The sequence below is a fragment of the Cyprinodon tularosa genome, unplaced genomic scaffold (assembly GCF_016077235.1).
Source record: "Cyprinodon tularosa strain WSP-4 unplaced genomic scaffold, ASM1607723v1 ctg199, whole genome shotgun sequence".
NCBI lineage: Eukaryota > Metazoa > Chordata > Actinopteri > Cyprinodontiformes > Cyprinodontidae > Cyprinodon > Cyprinodon tularosa.
Window position 1 is genome coordinate 745,784 of NW_024038729.1, and position 21,512 is coordinate 767,295.

At 37.9% G+C, this 21,512-nt stretch overlaps 1 protein-coding gene and 1 long non-coding RNA gene across 2 annotated transcripts; one reads left to right on the top strand and one right to left on the bottom strand.

Annotated features, from left to right (window-relative positions):
- Window positions 1-322: 322 nt before the first annotated feature.
- On the bottom strand, window positions 323-21,446 carry LOC119782888 (interferon-induced, double-stranded RNA-activated protein kinase-like). The gene is made up of 19 exons (XM_038284076.1): window positions 21,255-21,446; window positions 15,967-16,093; window positions 15,743-15,885; window positions 15,525-15,648; window positions 15,347-15,411; window positions 14,017-14,166; window positions 13,792-13,924; window positions 11,936-11,991; window positions 9,683-9,776; window positions 9,460-9,533; window positions 9,340-9,382; window positions 9,180-9,253; window positions 7,713-7,835; window positions 7,458-7,586; window positions 7,168-7,384; window positions 3,851-3,994; window positions 3,338-3,439; window positions 1,761-1,823; window positions 323-687 (listed from the first exon to the last, which is right to left on the bottom strand). The coding sequence occupies exons 1-19, from the start codon at window positions 21,359-21,361 to the stop codon at window positions 550-552; spliced, it is 2,106 nt and encodes a 701-aa protein (XP_038140004.1). The 5' UTR covers window positions 21,362-21,446; the 3' UTR covers window positions 323-549.
- Window positions 16,571-18,198, top strand: LOC119782914. The gene is made up of 2 exons (XR_005280725.1): window positions 16,571-16,940; window positions 17,513-18,198. It is a non-coding gene; the product is annotated as an uncharacterized LOC119782914 (long non-coding RNA).
- Window positions 21,447-21,512: the final 66 nt, after the last annotated feature.

Genomic DNA, 21,512 nt, shown 5'->3' on the forward strand with positions numbered 1-21,512 from the left:
TGTGATTGTTTTTTTGTGTTTTAAGTTGCATCACTCATGTGTCTGAACTGCGTTTTGCCATTTGCTACACACTTGCACCTGTCAGCCATCTGTATTTCTGACTCCATCTTGTAAGACACAAGTTTGCATACCTAATATATAAAAACTCCAAAATTCAACATATTTATTAATCAAGATATTGGCTATGCAATAAAATTAAACAGGCAGGAAATTAAATTAGGTCTTTTGAAAGAAAAAAAAAAACTATTTTCCAGCTTCAAAGCATAAAAAAATCTGCAAATATAATTTTTTCTAATGTGAAATTTTGCTGGGTATAAGCAATCAAAAATAAATTTTAGGGTTTGTTTTTTATAATTTAAAATTTCCTTCAGGCATGTATTTTATATGTTTTCATATGAATGTGATTTTGTCATAAAAGCAAATACTTCAAAGTTCAGATATTACAGGTTGCATTAAGTCTATAATCTGAAGCAGCTTCATTGCATCTGTTAGAAGAATACAAAAAACATGTTCTTAAATTAAGTTGATCTTTGTGAGGCCTGCAAACGTTCAGATAGTTTTACTGTCACGCTGCTTGGTTTTGAGCTCTGCAAGTGAATGTATATGCTCCTCTAAATTTATTTTTATTTTACTTGCTTCAGGTCGTTCTTCTGGGTTACTACACAGCATTGAGTTTATCATTTGGCTCTGGAAGAAAAACACAACAAACAGGTTAGGATAGATAAACTTCCCATTAATATTAATTATTTAAAGCCTGTTCCAAAAAAGTAAGAAAAAAAACAATCCACTGGACTTTGTTTCCAAGATTAAAGAAAGGTGTGGACAAGTTCATTTGTTCATGTTTTCTAAACAATAACGAGGCTTTCTTGAGCTATTGTATAAAGCCTCAAACCCAACGCTATTTCTGACATTTTGAATTGGAAAAGCTTCCAGGATGGGAAGCGAAACATCTTCAAACTTGGAAACAAAGTCGAGTATATTACTTTTTGAACTTTTTTGGAAGTAGTATGACCTAAAAGACTGAGAATCTTCACCAGCATACCTTTAAAGCCTGCTGTGACTTTTTGAACAAAGGCCTACATGCAACGTGTGCAGGCCTAATTAAAAGGCCAATCATAACATTGGCCCTCCAGCTTGTCATGCTCCCGAATCTGGCCCAGGACTAGAGTCATATGTTTCTCAACTGTTTTGTGGAACTATTTAGCCCAGTAGGCTACCTCACTGACAGATTCTCAGCTCTAATGGCTTCTTTGCTATTGGACTGAATTTAGAGCTGCTGTGCCAGTCCCATAACAACCTCGCCTTTACTAATGCAACAGTGTGAGCTTCAGTGCTTCAGAGTTGGGATGGTTTTCTGAAGGTTTGTGAACTGTGCTCTTTTTGTTTCAAATGAAACAATAAACATTGCAGTTAAACATCTTTAAACTTTATCATAAATAAGGTCTAAGAAGCTGAGTGTCGGAGCAATTTTTACTTTTTAGCCATCAGTTTGGACAAGTAAAACAAAGTCACAACCTGACTAATAAGGCATCTGAATTTTGGCTTTGATTGTTTAGGTGCACTTATTGAATTAATCAAACATTAATAAACTATCTGATTATGATGGGTGTTGTAAATTTAACCCTTCTTTGTGGCAATTGAGGCGTTTTTTCTTTGTGTCTATAAAGTCAAACAGAAATCATATTTCTCCTTCGTAATCTTTTAAATGTTGGCCAATTGAAATTTAATATGGAATACGTTTTCAGAAAACAGTTATATACCTCTCGGGAAAAATGATAGATGAATCCTTGAGGAAGCTCCTGGTTTCTGACCTTGTCCCACATCTAGAATTCATGCAGCAATAAAGAGAGTAGAGCAGTCAAAACCAGTTAAGTTACAAACTTTTTAAATCATAGCAACAATCCCCTCCCCTCAAAAAATACTATTTTCAGTCTCTTTATTTAACCAATGTAATAAAATTCCTGGAGATGTAAGCTTTAGATATAATTATTATTAACAGTAGGTGTGAACCTGTATTGACAGCATAGATTCTGGTGCAGGATCTTCTTTCTTAAACAGAATCATAAAAGGTTCCCTCTTATCTTATCTGGATTGGTTTGATCAGTTGATCAGTAATGTAATGTTTTACAGTAAAAATACTGATTAATTGCTAAAAAATGTCAAAGTAAGAAAAATATATCCTTATATCAAAGGTATAATGCCAAATGTACTGCAATGATATTCATAGGATAGGCTCCTGAAAAATTTATTGTAATAAAATAATTTCTGCCTTTTTTTTTTCCTAAGTTGATCAATATCTAGAAACCTTTGTTATATAATGCATAGCTTTCAGTTTCCATGAGGTTTAAATATAATGAGGCACATGTTTCTATGATCCTCAGTCCCAGAAGGAAATCAGTACGGACTTTTAACAAAACTGAAGAACATCAGCGGTCGCTGTAAGTGCCGTCTGAATGTAAGAAAGGCGGTAGGAAAAGAAGGCTGGATGCTTCCTATCATTAGCTCATTTAGCATAGGGGCCTCCCGACGTCCCGATCTGGCACTAAGGAGCCAAAATCCGATGCTTTACAGGTTAAATCATCATTTCTTCATGTGTATTCTGTATGACACATGCCAATGTACGCACCTTTATCTATTTTGGGTTTTTTTAATGAAGAGCTTCATCTGTTCTCTCTTGTGTGATGTGCATTTTTCGTAGTTCTTTTCAAGGGGCAATAGGCCCACTTTGACAACCAGTGTTCATGTATGTTTCCATTGCATAGAGCCTTAGGCTGTCTGGATTTCTCAAAGAAGTCATTTCTTTCCTAGCTCATGAAAAAGTGAAGGAATAACAGCTAGGAACAAAAGTCAGGAGCCATGATTTTAACTGAGCCTGGTCCGCTGGAGATTTCTTCCTGTTAAAAGGGAGTCTTTCCTCTCCACTGTCGCTACAAGCATGCTTGGTGTGAAGGACTGCTGGAGAGTCAATAAATCAATGCAATCAACTGGAAAACTTGGAATCAATTTGACTGTATGATCTGGTTGAATTGTAGTGCCTTGAGATGACATATATAAATAAACTGAATTGAATAGAATTGATTTGCTGTAATAAATGCAAATAAATCCGACTGAGATGGTGACGCTGTGGGCATGTGCCTCCTTAAAAGACCCTGGAAATCTAGGGACTCTGAAATCTGTGAAATCTGTGAAATGGTGGACAATTTTAAATACAAAAAAATACATAACCAGGAAACACAAAAAATATATACATAAATCATCCCTCGTCAAGCCATATGGTGGATGAAGATAACCAATAAAGTGATTGTTTAACTACAAGAAAGAAAGAAAAAAAACGTACCTCATTCTTGTCATTAAGAGTAGGTATGTTCCAAAGGAGTTCAAAAAATATCAGCCCCAGAGCAAATATGTCCACCTTTCGATCATATAACTTCCTGTTCCTCTGTTATAAAAGAATAAACATAATTAGGAAAAAGGCATCCGCTGGCACATAATATTAACTCCTTGATGTCTGAATTTATGTATATAAATATAAGAACATGTGCCTTTAAATGGTAGCTAGATTAAGGAGAGTTTTATTTTGGCTATTGCAAAAAAAAGAATAGAAATGTAGGGATATTGCAAATTTTGTGAAAATAGTTATTACATTTAATGTCATACACCGCCAGGGACCAGTCGTATCAGAAACAAGGGCTTCCCAAAGGTTCCTGAATGAATGTGGCATTGTGGGAAATGCATTTGACTTTCTACCTTGACTGTTTGCATACTGTAGTACAAATGGTTTGTTGCATATTTACCACAATACGCACCAAATGGATAAATATTTCAGGGCAAATCCCATAGTTCTTCTCACCTGTTCAGGAGCCATGTAAGATGGTGTTCCTTTGTACCCTCTTCTCTCCTTCTGGTTCTCTGCATCATCTTCAATCTCAGACGTGACGAGACCAAAGTCTCCAATCTTCACTGTGCCGTTCCGACTGAACATGATGTTAGCAGGCTGAGAAGCACAAACATAGTTCAGAGATTTGGACCAAACAAGCATCCAGGCTATTTGTTTTAATTGGATTTTATTCAGGGGTATCAGGATAAGAGCGTGTGGATTAATTTGGGTTATGATTTTCAGACTTTTATTTGTAAGAGAAAGTCTAAAAATAAGTTATTTCTTCTCTCCCATATTCATTCATAACTTTTAGTGCTGGTATGTCTCAGTTGCGTCCAAAGTTTTTATCATCAAGTCAGAAGTACTCAGAGGCTAAAAAAATATATTTCTTTAAATGCAAAAAAATATACAACAATTATACTGTTTTATTTACCACCTCAATCATAAATAAAGCATGTCACTTATCACTTTACTTGGATTTAGTTTTACATATGCATATATATACATACATACATATATACATATATATATATACAGAAGAGCTATATGTGTATATATTTTATCTTTATTTTTATCTTTATTATCTTGTGTAGTTGGATGTGTGTATGTATATATATGTATATATTAGGGTTGTCAAAAGTATCGATACTGAAACGTTGTATCCGGATACAATACTCGTTTTTAAAAGTATTGATACAGTGCCACCACCAGTGGCACCTAAACAGTCATTTATCTAAAGTGCAGAATATAGGGAAAAGGCCCTTTCAGAACACTGTGTGATTGAATAATTCTGTGCACTTTTCAGTTTCAGACTTTTTTTGTAAGAGGTGCAGCTGCTGAGAATTATTTTTGTTTCTTAACCGGTTTGGCTAGTGTCATTGTTATGTGTGCAAAGCATAGCCAAGGAAGGAACACTTAATTTTAATTTTATACGTTTTTTTTTATCAAGCTTGCTTAATATTGTGCACAGCATACAACCTCAAAATATTGTTCTTATTGTTTATTGTATTTTATTTATTAATGAAAATATTTCTGTAAAATTTTGGAGTCTTTCCTTTTATCCTTGTGGTATTGAAATGGTATCGAGTATCGAATATTTTCCTTAGTATCGGTTTCGAGTTGAAAAGTTTAGTATCGTGACAACCTAGTATATATATATATATATATATACATACAATCACCGGCCACTTTATTAGGTACACCGGTCTAACTGCTCGTTAACGCTTAATTTCTAAGCAGCCAATCACATGGCGGCAACTCAGTGCATTTAGGCATGTAGACATGGTCAAGACAATCTCCTGCAGTTCAAACAGAGCATCAGTATGGGGAAGAAAGGTGATTTGAGTGACATTGAACGTGGCGTGATTGTTGGTGCCAGAAGGGCTGGTCTGAGTATTTCAGAAACTGCTGATCTACTGGGATTTTCACGCACAACCATCTCTAGGGTTTACAGAGAATGGTCCGAAAAAGAAAAAACATCCAGTGAGCGGCAGTTCTGTGGGCGGAAATGCCTTGTTGATGCCAGAGGTCAGAGGAGAATGGCCAGACTGGTTCAAGCTGATAGAAGGGCAAAAGTGACTCAAATAACCACCCGTTACAACCAAGGTGGGCAGAAGAGCATCTCTGAACGCACAGTACGTCGAACTTTGAGGCAGATGGGCTACAGCAGCAGAAGACCACACCGGGTGCCACTCCTTTCAGCTAAGAACAGGAAACTGAGGCTACAATTTGCACAAGCTCATCGAAATTGGACAATAGAAGATTGGAAAAACGTTGCCTGGTCTGATGAGTCTCGATTTCTGCTGCGACATTCGGATGGTAGGGTCAGAATTTGGCGTCTACAACATGAAAGCATGGATCCATCCTGCCTTGTATCAACGGTTCAGGCTGGTGGTGGTGGTGACCACAATGTACCCAACTTCTGATGGCTACTTTCAGCAGGATAATGCGCCTAACATAAAGCTGGAATCATCTCAGACTGGTTTCTTGAACATGACAATGAGTTCACTGTACTCAAATGGCCTCCACAGTCACCAGATCTCAATCCAATAGAGCATCTTTGGGATGTGGTGAAACGGGAGATTCGCATCATGGATGTGCAGCTGACAAATCTGCGGCAACTGTGTGATGCCATCATGTCAATATGGACCAAACTCCCTGAGGAATGCTTCCAGCACCTTGTTGAATCTATGCCACGAAGAATTGAGGCAGTTCTGAAGGCAAAAGGGGGTCCAACCCGTTACTAGCATGGGGTACCTAATAAAGTGGCCGGTGAGTGTATATTTAAAACTGTAACTGGAGCGTGTAACAAAAGTAATTACCCTCTGGGATTATTAAAGTATTTCTGATTCTGATTCTGATCATCAATCACAAAAATCAATTTAGGGGCCATAAAAGGGCTGCAGGGCCTCATTTTACAAAATAAACTAATAAAAAAAAAATTAAATTGCATTGTGATATATGACAAAATATTTAAAGAATAGGTGTGAATACATAGGACTCTGCATCACAGGGATTCTTTAACTAACCCTAATGTTGCTTTAGTTTAAGCCGGGAATACACTTTTTTCAATCGTTGCACGCAGCTACAGCTCACACTGTACGACGAAACCGCAGGGTTTAGAAATTCACAGCTCACGATGCATGTCCTCACACTGTGCAACCCGACGCTCTGATGCGATCTACAAGCTCACACAGTACGTCTACAAAACCATGTCGGACTGAGCTCCGCATTGAGATGGCGCTACTTGGACTCGTCTATCTGGAAGCCAGATGAGTAGAGCAGGAATATGGAGCTCAGTAGAGTGAAGCATGCTGCCTTAGCAATTTGTGCAATTTTGTGCTGAAAGCCCTAAAAAAAAAAAAAAAGCAACAACGTATTTGGACAAACACATGGCTGAACAAACGTAGCTACTACGGTCTGCCAATTTTACAGAAATAACTCAATTTCACTCGCACCCCCACCATGCTTTTATGTTTTAATCTGAAAGGAAGAAGAAGAATCCTTGTTTGCACACTGAGCGATTTGACCATGACGGCCAACTGAATTTCAAACATTTGATTTCCAGACCTTACGACTCCTGATTGGGAGGCGTGTCGTGAGAAGCTGATCGCCCCCCCCCTTACCCCCTGTACACTACACAACGCACAATCAGGCTGAAAGTCGGCCCGATCAAAAAATTCTCGCGGGACTGGAAAATTGGCCCAAACAAGACACAAAAAAAAAAAAAATAATAATAATAATAATTCAGTGTATGCCCGGCTTCCGGTGGAAGCGGTCATATGCCTCACCTTCAGGTCTCTGTGGATGAGCTTCCTGGAGTGAATGTGCTCGACTCCACTGATCATTTGCAAAGCAAAGTTCAGACTTTCTTCTCGTCTCTTGAAGTCTCTGAGGGATTTTTTGTGGTTCTGGATATTTTTCTCATCTATCCAAACTCTCAGTGTTTTAATCTCGCATAACTCCATCTGAATGTAGAGGAACTTTGAAGGCTGGTCAGTGGAAGATCTGTAGAGTAAACAACAGAAAAATGATATAACCCTTGTGTTTAATTTGTGACAGGCAGGAGAAGAGGACTCACTGTGAAGCACTGCTGCTGCCAGTAGACGTGTCCCACTGATAGGTCCCGTCTTCTAGCCAACACGAGTGGTATCGAACAATGTTGCAGTGATTCAGGTCTGACAGCACCTTTACCTCCTGCAGAGTTTTTCTAATCCAAACAGAACAACAAGCAGCCTCTGATCACAAAGCATCACACTTTGCATTCAATTTTTAAACCAAATAATGATTCCTTTAAAAGCCTTACTGTTGGTACAAAACAGAATCCTTTACTCACTCTCGGTAGTGTACAATCTTAACAGCATAATATTTATCCTCCAGCTTATGTTTTGCTTTAAAAACACAACCAAAGGATCCTTTATCGAGTCGTTCGATGGAGTCATAGTCTGCAGTAAACCTGCTGAGAGTAATTAGGATTGTTGAGCTCTATGAAAACATGATTTATTGTTTCTTAGGGCCCTGTCACACCTTGCCAATTTAACCAGTGTATGCCCAACATCAAAGAATCTCCTAAAACCCTGGCATACGCTGAACTTTCTATGTATTTTTTCAATTTTCGGCATAGGCATAGAGTATTTATGATAAGTCAAGAACTTATGTCCAACCATACCATACTAATGCATAACACACGGTAGCATAATACCCATGAAATGTCACAAGCCATTGTCCTGAGGGGCGTAGCGATGTGTCTGGTCTGCATAAAAAGATGTCTTTGATAACGGTATTAATCTAGCTGCTGTTAACTGCCAGTTCCCCCCCCAAAAAAAGAATAAATAAAAAGAAAAAAGAAAGACAGAAGGTTTGCAGTCGCAGCCGATTCAGCATCATGTCTGCTAAGAAGTTGTTGGTCGTGGGTGTGGGCATGAACGCAGGGAGGATCCATCACACTCACGTTCTCGCTCACCCTATAAGTGGGATGAAGTCTCGAGATCTGATGGTTTCCCCCTGTGAACCCTCTTTTATACCAAAACACTGCCAATAGGTCCTTATAAAGTAGCTGTAAGTTAGAAATATGTTCAGCGGTCGTCTGGAACACGTCCATATGCGTTGGAGATAAGTTCTTGATAAGCTACGCATAAGTTATGCATAAGTTACTCATAGGTTTGGAATAATCTGGACATCATGACTTATGAGTAACTTACACTTAACATATGTAAACAATCAGATAACTGACCTGTAACATATGCCCCACGTATGGCATATGTCGAAGTACTCTGCGTATGTCGACGTGTGCCAGCGTGCTTCAGCGCGCTCCTAACTTATACAAAACGAACTCCTAACTTATGCAACTATTGCCAGCATTTTTGCCAGATTGTTCGTTCATCAGGTCATATGCTGGCTAGATTGTCACGGTGTGACGGGGGCTTTAGATGTTTTAGGTAAAGCAAATAAACACAATAGGTTTAAATAAAATTGGGGTAAACATAAATAAAACACAGAAATGACCCAATTAATTAATATTAAGGAGTTATGACATTATTGGATTTGGGTCTTTCTTAAGCACTGACCATATTAATTCCCATTATCACATTATATCCATATCACACAAAGGTTGACAAAGTTGTAGTCTGAGAAAGTTTTACATTTTCTGAAATGTTCTTTTTCCAGCCTGAATAAATGCTAGAACTGTAAATGAGCTGAATGAATACAGAATGAATATCTGGGAAGCAGCAGCAATGGCATTCATAGATGGTACAGGATGACAATCACAACCAAGAATGGATATAAACTCCTGTTGCCCTACCTTGAAACCGGCTGGGTTGGTGATTTTACACTCGGAGGATTTCCTCTACCCTCTTTTTTGAAATTTAGCACATCCTAGATAAAAGTCGAAATACTTATGTCAGCATTTTGAACAAGAACCATTGAAAATAGCTGTCATGGTTACTATCTTCTTCCTTTACCTCTTTGCTTTTCTCAGAGATATTCAGAAATTTTGCTGCGATTCTGGCAATGAAAAGTACATTTAAAATGGCATGGTAAAAAAAAAAAAGTACAGCTTTACAATAGAAACAATGGCTTACCTTATTTGAGGCTTCCCTTTTGGACTTTTCACCTTTGGAAAAAGTAGAGAAATGAACCTTTCACAAAATGCAACATTTCAAAATCCCCCATGCAGAAAAAGAACAAAGTCCATCTTCATTTTTTTAAGAGCTTAGAACACAAAAACAGTGCTAGGGTACAAATTATAGAGACCAGAGTTGGCCAGTTTTAACTGCTACAACACTTTTTGCAAAGGAAAGAAACAAATATGTAAAGTAAATAACAGACCTGATCTGTGGGAGGGTTTGGTTCACTTCTACTTGGAGTCTCATGGGGTGCTTTTGCAAGACCAGAGTCTCTAAGGTAAAAATTGAGACACACGATCAGTTCTGCATTCAACTACGCATATAACAATCTGATAAATGACTTAATCATCCAGGGTTCCTACAGCATAAGGCAAGTTAAATTCAACTTTTTAATGCCACTTGAAATAAAAATTTAAGACCAAATTCACAAGAAACACAAGAAAAACCTGATTGCGACAACTTAACCCAAAGGTTTATTTTAACATAAACTACTGCACTACTGTTTCAAATTCTGAAAAACTTTCCATACATGAAGAAAGCTAAAAACACACAAATGACAGATATATTTTAACAATTATTTAACTGAATTCATAAACTTTGTTTTAGCAGGAAACAAAACAAGCAGTTTTAAAGCCACAGCATAACCAGTGCTAAGTCATTTTTGCAGCTATTTCTTGGTATCGTTTTCTTAGTATGTTTGATTTGGTGATAAGTGGAGGCGTTGCAGAGACAAGGGTGGAACTAAACTGAGAAATACCGACTGTTTCTCGGTAACTCCATTTTGACGCTTTGTGTTTCGTGCTTCGCATGTGCGACTCCACTGCCTTAATTCCCATTGTTCCGAGCTTGAATCGCTTCTTGAACAAAATCCACTGAGCCTCATGTATGTTCCCTGGTTTTAGCCATGGAGAAAACTCTTGGCTGGAGCCAATTTTTGTTACATTTACACTTACGCTCATATTTTCCAGACAAAAAGTTAATGGCGCATCTCCGAAATGTCCCAGCCGCAACAACGCTTTTATTGGTTCCGCTATCGGGACGGAACCAATAATGGCGAGACATTATTATTTTTTTAAATAATAAAAAAAAATGTGTCAATTTTAATGTTTTATTTAGATTACAAAAATAAATCGTAATAAAAATAATCCAATTTATGATGTTTTAAAAATTAAGACCTACGAAAGACTGATTTAAGACATTTTAATATCAATTAAGGCCTTAGTTTTATTTTGAAGAATTCAATGCCTTTTAAGACTTTTTAAGGACCCGCGGGAACCCTGTCATCACATTGCATAATATAACTCTTTCTTTATAAAGTTCTTTCATATTACAACCAAGTCCAACCACGTCCCCCAATACTAAGATAAAAGAGAATAGGAAGCATGATTTTCATTTTGAAAGTATGAAGATAACATTTCACCCATTGAAATAAGGGATGTAAGAGGGATGTAGGCCTACATATGCAGAGACACTTTGAACAAATGAAAGATTCTTAAAATGAATTTTGAAATGCTGCAGAAGCCAATGAAGGGAGGCTAAAACATTTAGCATGTTTTTGCAAAGTCTAAATCAATCCCCTGCATTCTGGATCAACAGCATGTAATAAACACAGGTCTGGCTGTATCTTAACAAAAGTGCTTTATAAAACTGTATCCGAGAGGTAATCCAAAGTATTAATGAATGTTTCAAGAATACCTTTGGAAAGAACAACGTTGTGTTTGGTAATTGTCTAAACTAAAAATCGCAGATTCATTCAACTGTGTTTACCAGACTGTGGAATTTTAACAAGGGATCCATCTCTACATCCTTTTTTTTGGTTCCTTTTTACAGAAATTGAAATAGTTCAGAGCCATTGCTCAAATATTTTTTAGGAAGAAAATCCAGGGGTCTCATTTATCACACAAAAAAGGACTCTGAAAATTGTGTACTCCACCTTTTCCACACAAATGTTGTGATCTATAAAATATCAACTTACGGTAGCTAGAAAAATGTACTATCCCTCACTTAAACACATACCCCTCTTTATGAGGACGTGGATTTTTGAAACAGGGCAACACAGATGTTGACTGAGGTCGGGAACTGAAGCCAGATTGCATCATAATTACTCTTTAAATGTAGATTGACTTAATCAGAACCAAAACCACTCTGTTAAATGCTTGCAGTGGTGGGTCATAACTAAATAAAGTCTATAAGTGTTTGCAATATTTTAATGTTTTTTACGCAATCATAATTCTCTTCCCAGAGTTGTACCATAGATCAGGTGTGAGTCACTTGTAGTAATTGTTGTAAACATTTAAATATTGCTGTGACACCCAGGTGTAATGATGTACGATGGATGCATTGAAGCTGCTGGAAAAAAACTTCTCTAAAATCACTACATATAAAATACTTTAACTAGTTTACTCTTTGAGAAAACTGTGAACTGCCTCACTGTATGCTTGTTGGAGGGGAGTTCTTGGATTGTGCACCATCATTGGACCTGGCAACCTGAAAACATAAAGAAAAGCTGTTACTACATGTGGCGGTTCGACATTAGCAACATTGTTTTTGTTATATTTCTTTATAGAAGCAAGCAGCAGGTTCTATTGTCAATGTTGAATCTTATGGTTAAAAACTTTCTCCACTGAAAAAGACCAAAATATGGCGCACTATCATTACTGCAAAGAGGGCCGGTTCCTCATCTTACCATCACTCATTAAAAGAAAAAGATGCTTTAACACTCTTGAAGCAGAGACTGAAGCAGCAACTCTCCGTTAGCTAGCGCATAGGCGTCCTTCCTTGCAGGCCCCACTGTTTGCAAGGACGGATGTCTATACTACTGTTCAAAAGTTTGGGGTCACATTGAAATGTCTTTACTTTTGAAGGAAAAGCACTGTACTTTTCAATGAAGATAACTTTAAACTAGTCTTAACTTTAAACAAATACACTCTATACATTGCTAATGTGGTAAATGACTATTCTAGCTGCAAATGTCTGGTTTTTGGTGCAATATCTACATAGGTGCATAGAGGCCCATTTCCAGCAACTATCACTCCAGTGTTCTAATGGTACAATGTGTTTGCTCATTGGCTCAGAAGGCTAATTGGTGATTAGAAAACCCTTGTGCAATCATGTTCACACATCTGAAAACAGTTTAGCTCGTTACAGAAGCTACAAAACTGACCTTCCTTTGAGCAGATTGAGTCTCTAGAGCATCACATTTGTGGGGTCAATTAAACGCTCAAAATGGCCAGAAAAAGAGAACTTTCATCTGAAACTGGACAGTCTATTCTCGTTCTTAGAAATGAAGGCTATTCCATGCGAGAAATTGCATGGAATAGCTTACGGTGTGTACTACTACCTTCAGAGGACAGCACAAACAAGCTACTGCAGGTACTTTTTAATGAAGATGCCAGTTGGGGACCTGTGAGGCGTCTGTTTCTCAAACTAGAGACTCTAATGTGCTTATCTTCTTGCTCAGTGGTGCAACGCGGCCTCCCACCTCTTTTTCTACTCTGGTTAGAGCACATTGTACCATTAGAACACTGGAGTGATAGTTGCTGGAAATGGGCCTCTATACACCGATGTAGATATTGCACCAAAAACCAGACATTTGAAGCTAGAATAGTCATTTACCACATTAGCAATGTATAGACTGTATTTGTTTAAAGTTAAGACTAGTTTAAAGTTATCTTCATTGAAAAGTAAAGTGCTTTTCCTTCAAAAATAAGGACATTTCAATGTGACCCCAAACTTTTGAATGGTAGTGTATGTCAGATGCCAGTACAGCTGGGTGGCAAACATGGACTGGGGACTGGACATGCTGATTCCAGGCATGGACAATGAATGCAATCTAACTGTAAAACAATAAACTTTACTTAATCTTAAGTTTTTCACATATTTTAATGATCTTTTTTTCAGTAACCTAATAAGCTCTGGTTTGTATTATATTATAAATAAGTTTAACAATGTCTAAGTAATCCTGTGTTTGTTTTTAAAGTGATTATTTAATACAACTCGCACAATAAATTGTTGAAAAAATATATTGTACTTTTATTTTCAGTTCAGCCAATTGTGAAAAAAAAATGCCCTTCATGTTTAGGAAAGATCCCCTTGATGCAAGAGAGATAACTCTGATTTAATCAAAATGGCTGCTTATTAATTCATCCGTCCATTGATAAAAATGTGATTCATTCATTAATCAATCACTTGCATCCCTCGCTTACAGAAAACAAAATTAACAGAAATAAATACCTTCAAAAATTCTGTTTGTTGATTATAATGCTATGACATGGATGAGCTCAGTACCTTGCTGTCCCAGTCTGAATGCTCTTTCAGCGCAGACCAGGCCATTTGGGCTGCTTTCTGTTTGGCCTCCTTGGCGCTCTTGCCCTCACAAACGGGGAACTCCGTGTCATTAATCACTAACTTGTAGAAAAATCTGCAATTTCCAATGTGAAAACATTGACATGCAAAAGATTTTTCCAAAATTTCGGCTATGTATTATGCTCAAAGTAGTACCTTTAAACTTACACCGGGTTATGGGGGGGGCCGCATCTTTTCTCCTCTTTATAAACACAGGAGCGCCTTGTCTTCTGGCAGTAAGAGTTGACCATTCCTATGAAGTTTGTGTCCATTAAGATGCTGTCATCAGACTTCAGGCTCAAACGTTTAACTCGATTACTAAAAGATAAAGAAGTAAGAAAGCAGGTTGGTTATAAAAGAGGCTCCTGAATTTGACCAAAAGGATAGTTCTTTTTCTAAGATATTACTACCATATTTTCACGACCATAAGGCACCCCGTACTAAAAGGCGCAGTCTCAGTTATGTGTGCAATTACTGTATTTAACACAGACATAAGACGCACCGGATTATAGGGCGCGGGTTTTATATACCGGTAAATGTCCTCTACTACGTTTAAATACCTCTACTGCGTATTTAAAAATAGAACGGGAGCAAAACTGAGTATGACTGTGCTTTATTCATGTATTTATTACAAAGTATTAATCAAACCCATCAAAGTCATCATCCTCTGTTTCTGATTTAAACAGCTGTGCTAAATCAGACATGCCAATTTCCCCTTCTTCGCTGTCAGAGTCACTTTCCGTGCAGCGCAGCTCCTCGGAAATTATGCCGGCTTTTGCGAAAGCTCGAACAACAGTTCCAGCAGACACGTTAGCCCAAGCATCTACAATCCATCCGCAAACGGTGGCGTAACTTGCACGGCGCTGCCTTCCACTTTTCGTGAAACTGTGGTCTCCGTCGGTCATCCATCGCTCCCACGCCGCTCGCAGCCTTACTTTGAACGGCCGGTTCACACCGATGTCGAGCGGTTGAAGTTCCTTTGTCAGACCTCCAGAATAACGGCGAGCACAGCGTTCATTTTCACATCAGCTGTGAGATGGGCAGGCATGGAGTCACAGATTAACAGCGATGGTGATGCGTGGAAAAAAACACCTTACACCTTACATACACCTCCCTGAGCCACGCTTTCATCATCTCCTCATCCATTCAGCCATTTTCATTTGCCTTAATAACGACTCCAGCTGGAAAAGTCTCTGTAGGCAAAGTCTTTCTCTTAAAAAAATCATTATAGGCGGCAGTTTCTGTTCATTTGCGTGGCGGCCAATCCACGCCCACACTTCCCCCTTTAACTTTCTCATGGCGGTCTCAATAACGTCCGCAGTAACAACGCACATAGGGCGCGCCGCACATTTTGAAGGAAAAAAAAAGACGTTTATATGCGCCTTATAGTCGTGAAAATATGGTAATCAATTTTCTTATCACTTTATAATTTCTTACAACTCTTATAATCTTGTTCCTCGCTGTAAAAGGTAAAGTAGGAAGAGAACATCAGGCTCACCTTATATCTGAAGAAACTTCCTCACAATGCAGACTGGATGTCCCGCTGTCTCGATCATCTTCAGTCTTCAGATCCAACATATAAATGCATTCAGAAACAAATATTCAAATCTAATCCACAAACCTTTTTATTCTAGGTTAAAATAAGATATAATAATCTGTTCTAGATAATTTCTTACGTCTAATGTTTCACCGCCCATGATCTCATGATGCACCAGCCTTGCAGCTTCCTCCCTGGCATCCTTCTTTGTCCTCCCATAAGCAACAGGATACTCCTTATCTCCCACCACAAACCTACAACCCCTGATAATACCAGTGGATACGAGTTAATATAAACCGAACCCGTGCAACTGAATTGACAGCTTTAAATTTAGCTGGGAGATGTGAGGAGGCCTACTGAGTTAAAGTATTTTGTCCAGGTGTGATGCTTTCCACAGCTCTTATGACAACCCTATTAGTCTGTCCATATTCATTCAGCCAACACATGTAATTAGTTTTCAGCTGCATATGAGCAGGAGGAGCTTCTTCAATGCTGCCTCTCTGCCAGAACGAAAAATAAACAAAATGTATTACAATTTGAGATCAGTGCAAAAGCAGTGCAGGAAAATAAAAGGTTCTTACGGAAACTGAAGGTTCTTCCAACAAGCACTGCAAGGCATTTTTAGCAGCATTCTGTTTGGCTTCTTTCTTGTTCTTCCCCACTCCTTCAGGGTAAGCCTTTCCATTCACAACAGCTTTTAAACTGAACCTGCAAAGGATTAAAAATGACTTCATTAGTTGCATTTAAAATGCCATCCAGATTTGGTTTTGAAAACTCCTACATCCAACGCCCTTGTCGTCCCAAATTTGTGACAAATCAACACAACGCAGTCCATTGCTGTAAAATAGAAGGAAAGAATTTGAGTATTTTTCAAGGCCCCCTTTTGTGACATGGATACTGATGGCTGTGCTGCTGAGCTGTTGATCTCTGCAGATCCTCCAGAGTTACCATGAACCTCTTGGATGTCCTTAATTTGGGAGCCAATCCTTTCCTACTCTCAAATAATGTATAAAGCACCGATCAGTGAGATGCTAAAAGCTTGGAATTTTATTTCTTATAACCTTCACCCTCCATTGCTCTCTCCCTAAACTCTGTGCAGTTTTCCTCAGCTTAGGACATTCTAGACAGGGGCCAACAGGGGCCAGTGCCGCTGTAGAACTAGCCCTAACCCAGACCGATACGGTCTGTGACCGTGTACGTCACTTCCGCAAAAGCGCAATTCATTTAGGGTAGTTAGCGCCATTTCTGTGGTGAAGAGACAGCAGCAACGAAGAAAAGAAAACTAACAGAGAGCAGACGTGTTCTAGTTGCTTCTTTGGAAATAATGGGACACTGGTGCTGCGTCAAAGGATGCAATAGTAATTCTAAACAGAAAACAGCAGATGGGGCCTTACGGTTTTTCGTATTCCCCACTTGGAAAAAAAATACGGACCGCAGACAGAGGACTTAACAAAGAGGCGTCGGGCTCCGTGGGTCGCTGCTGTAAGAAGGAAAGACATCACGTTTCATGAAATATCTCCTCATGTTCGTGTTTGCTCTCGGCATTTTCACAAAGGTAAGTCCTTATAAATATACACTAATAGAAATCAACACGCTGAAATGGTTTGCTTATAAAGTTGCAGGAGTTCATGTAAACCTACTAAAACATGCTGTGGAAGAGAAGCGGAAAGTGATGTTTGTTTTATTTCTTTTTTAGACCGCTAAAATTTAATAAATAATGCATTATCTGTATATAATAATTTACACAATCTGCAATACAAATATATTTTTTTATGAATAAATATATATAAATACAGTGTACATATAAAAACACTGTACATATAAAAACACTGTACATACCCACTCATCAGCCAACTCAGTGCATTTATTCATCCTGTGCAATCTACTTAAGTTTATTTATTATAATCCTTTGTTCGTCCTGTAAGCTTTTCAGTTTATTTATTTACCTCTGGCCTTACTAGTCCGATGTACTTGTGCTGTTTCGGTATAGCAAATTTCCCCATTGTGGGAAACATAAGCATATCTTATTTTATAACACATCTAATCTAATGGGCTCTGTTATTTAGGTGCTTTATATAGTGTTTTGGATAGATGTGTAAAACACTCAACCTTTCATCTACTTTGCAGGTCAACCCGCATATGAGATGATGGAGACTGACCCAGACTGGGCTCCATCCCTGCATCTGGGCCACACTGACATCAGACCAACAGACACAGAACGCTCTTTAAGACGTGGTTATCGGGAACAGCTGAAAAAGAATGCCCTGCAAGCAACTGAAACGGGGCTCCATCAGACTGATGAAAGGACAGGAAGGACAGACAGAATGTAACCTGTGTGTGCTCAGGTGTGCAGAGATGAACCGTCTTTTGGAAGAAAACAGAGAGCTGCGGCGTGAACTTGATGAGCTACAGATCTCTGATTGCTTCTTTGGAGACAGTAATGAAAAAGTCAAGTACTATACGGGTCTACCAAACTTGGCAACCTTTATGGCCTCTCATGTCTGCTCAAAATAAAATTCTCAGTCCATTTCAAATGCTTCTGTTAACCTTCATGCGTCTGAGATTGGATCTGCCCTCACAACACCTTGCTTATCTCTTCCGTGTTTCACCAAAGACAGTGTACAGAACATTCAATGAAATGCTGTCATTTTTATATGCAAATCTAAAGCGTGCAATTGTGTGGCCAGATAGACACCTTGCACAAAATTATGCCTCATCAGTTTGTGGATGCCTTTGGACATAGAGTCACAGTGATTATTGACTGTTTTGAAATTTTCACAGAGAAACCAGCTAATAAATGAATGCAAGATCAAGTACTGTTTCAACTTTATTCTTCTTTTTTTATTCTTCTTTTCACACAAATAGAATTTCGCTTTTTTTAAAGTTACTTTTGAAAAATAACAGCAAAACAAATATAAGTTTCACCATCACTTCAAATATTAACAATGTTTCTGAGGTTGTAAAAATGTGTGTACAATAAAGAGTGGATTTGAAATTTGAAACAAGTGTTATTATCTTTTCAATCAAGCAGAGAATTTATGAAAATGCAATACAAAATCTCAAATACATAAATAATGCAGAACAGTGCAAAGCTTCAAATGTTTTACTTTTTCTTCCTCCCTCGTATATAGCAGATTGCTCTTTAGATTAAATTAGAAGATTTTCATTTTCCCAGGACTTGTTTTCACTGTGGTCTGTGGTCTTCCGTAGAGATATTACCTAACAGGTGATATCTGTGAAGAAGACTGCAGATCCCAGTGAAAACAGGCCTGGATAAAGTGAACAGCAAATACAGTGTGCAACTTATTAATGTGCAAAAATTATGACAAGTTTTTTCGTTCAGCCTGATGAGCAGCACAAACTGCTCTAATAACTGCAGCTATCTGTGCAACTGCCCACAACATCTGCCTTGTCACTGTAATAATAATATATAATATCGTTCCCTAGCAGCTTTAGAAAGTTTGTCTGGGTAGGGTATCCGTTCAGTTTTCTTGTTCTTTTCCATTTAACTGATAATCCTCACTGCTGGCAGCGCTCTCCTCTTGTTTTCTGCTGTTTTGTTTTTCTGCCGCTCACCACAAAAATGGCGCTAGGGGGCGTGTCAGTCACGTGTCTGACAAACACCGATTATGGCCCCACTATAAAATAAATTCAGACAGAGTCTGTTTTTTTATATACCACACCTTAGGTGCTCAAAGCGCTTTGGCTCAGTTAAAGGTACAGTGGGGGATTTTCGTACATTTTTGAGAAGACTGCCCTCTTCACTTAAAAAAAAAGTAAAAAATGCATATCAGAATCAGAATCAGAAATACTTTAATAATCCCAGAGGGAAATTACTTTTGTTACACGCTCCAGTTACAGTTTTATATAATATATACACACATCCAACTATACAATATAATAAAGATAAAAAAATAAAAATAAAAAGAGATCAAATATATACACATATAGCTCTTCTGTATATATATCTGTACTTATATCTATGCAAATGTAAAAACTAAATCCAAATAAAGTGAAAATCCAAGTGAAGTGATACGTGGCGTGCAAAAATAGTCCATAAATGTCAATTATGGGGGGGGGGGGGGCTGAATCACATGCACAACCCTGCATGCAGGAAAATTAGGAGGACCACTTATTTTGATGATCCACCTGAAAAAAAAACATCCTCCACTATACCTTTAATATTTAAAATAATGGACTATTGCCTTTTTTTTTTATTTTGTTCAGTGCCACCGTGATAAAATACTGGCCCCATCTTGGTCCCCCTGGTAAAGTGGGTCTGGAAACGCCACTCAGAGACGTAGCCAGAATCTTTTTTTATAAGGGTGGCCAATAACCAATGTATACTGAGGGGTGGGCAAATGTGGATAGGCACCAGAACCTCAGGGTCAATCTACACTGTTCCAACAGGAACAAGCACAACGTCCATATTTCTAAATAAAGACAAACTATAGTTCCCTACAGCCTTTGCCAGCAAATAGATGCATATATTTAAACATCCATCTAGATAAAAGCTGTATTGGATAAAATTCTTTGAAGTTTGAGTTCCATCTTCATTACTTACCTACTTTTATCAATATCATTCTACATTAAATTGATATTTACAAGTACTAATATCTATATAAATTGACAATTTAATAGGTATTTATTAAAATAGTTATTTACAGTATCTAGAATTTCACTGAAGACTCTTGGATGACCTGCAGAGACACATCATTTTCTCTTTAAGGCATATAACACAACATCTAGTTCTGAAAGAGCATGAATTCTGTACTAATCATCTCTAATGTTGGTATATTGATGTGCATAATTAACCACATTGTTTTTGTAAGTAAGTAATTGTTAATATATATAAAATTAAAAGGTTTTTAATATTCTACTTGACAAGAAAAAAATGGTAGGGGGTTGCCACAGGGGTGGTCCAAGATTAGCTAAGGGTGGCCATGGCCCCAATGCCACTGTCCTCAAGGTGCTTTATTCTCACTCATGGCCGGTTCTAGACAGGGGCCAACAGGGGCGCCTTAGATCTATCCTGGCCCCTGTTATGTCCCCTGTACTAAATACATAATACTTAAAGAAATTCTAATGATGATCTGCACTGAAACAGACATGGTTACTGATAGGTCCTTTGGATCTATTTCAGTTTTTTTCTTTACAAAAGATGTTTTACTAATTATTTAAAAACAATAGGTGATAGATTCAGTGGTATTGAGATAGGATCCCAGTTTTCATCTGCTAAGTTTTTTTTTAATTAAAACAAAGCTGAATTTATCTGTTTTGTTCTAATTCAGATTTTATAGAAAACTGTAATTACTGTTTAAATTAAGTCAAAAATATGTAAAATTCCTAAATTATTAATATATATTGATCTAATAAGAATTTTTTTTCATTAAATCTAATTGAATAGAAATTTCACTTCATGCTGTTATATTGATATATTTGATTCCCTAGCCCTGTTTTTTTTTTTTTTATTTCATGCTTTTCTGTGCCCCCATGAAAACAGGCTGGCCCCCTCCTGGCCCCCTGGTACATTTGGTCTAGAACCGCCACTGTTCTCACTGTTGATCTCCAACAAACATCAGACCTTCACTGAAACAGTGAATTAGGTTAAAGAAAATGTGGCTTTTTTCAGTTATCAGGTGACATCAGGGGTAATTGGGTGCACCAACTTTTTATTTTAGGTATCAGGGTAAAGAGGGCTGAATAAAAATGCACTGCGAATCAAATCATACACCACGTCAGACCTATTTTATTTTACACTAAAAATGCGTGGCATTGATTGCCAGAATCCGTAGAAAGTGTTGCTGTGATAATAAGCCTGGAAGTAGAAAGGAAGCCAAACCCGACAGTTTGTATCATATCAACTCACGTCTTGATGTGGTCAGGACCAACTGATCCAACTTCCTCATACTTCAGCAGCAGCCGCTCTTTCTGAGCATATTCGTTCAGTCTTGCTACATAATTTGCAGAATCCATTTTGAATGAGTTTATGAAGGGAAATATAATAAAGAAATAAACCGTGACGCTCTCCTAGTTTCATGGTAGCGCTGCTTCCACAGCTGAGGGAGGCGTAAGTTTCGATTTCATCAGAAACGTCACCCGTGGTGCTTTCACGGACAGTCGGAAA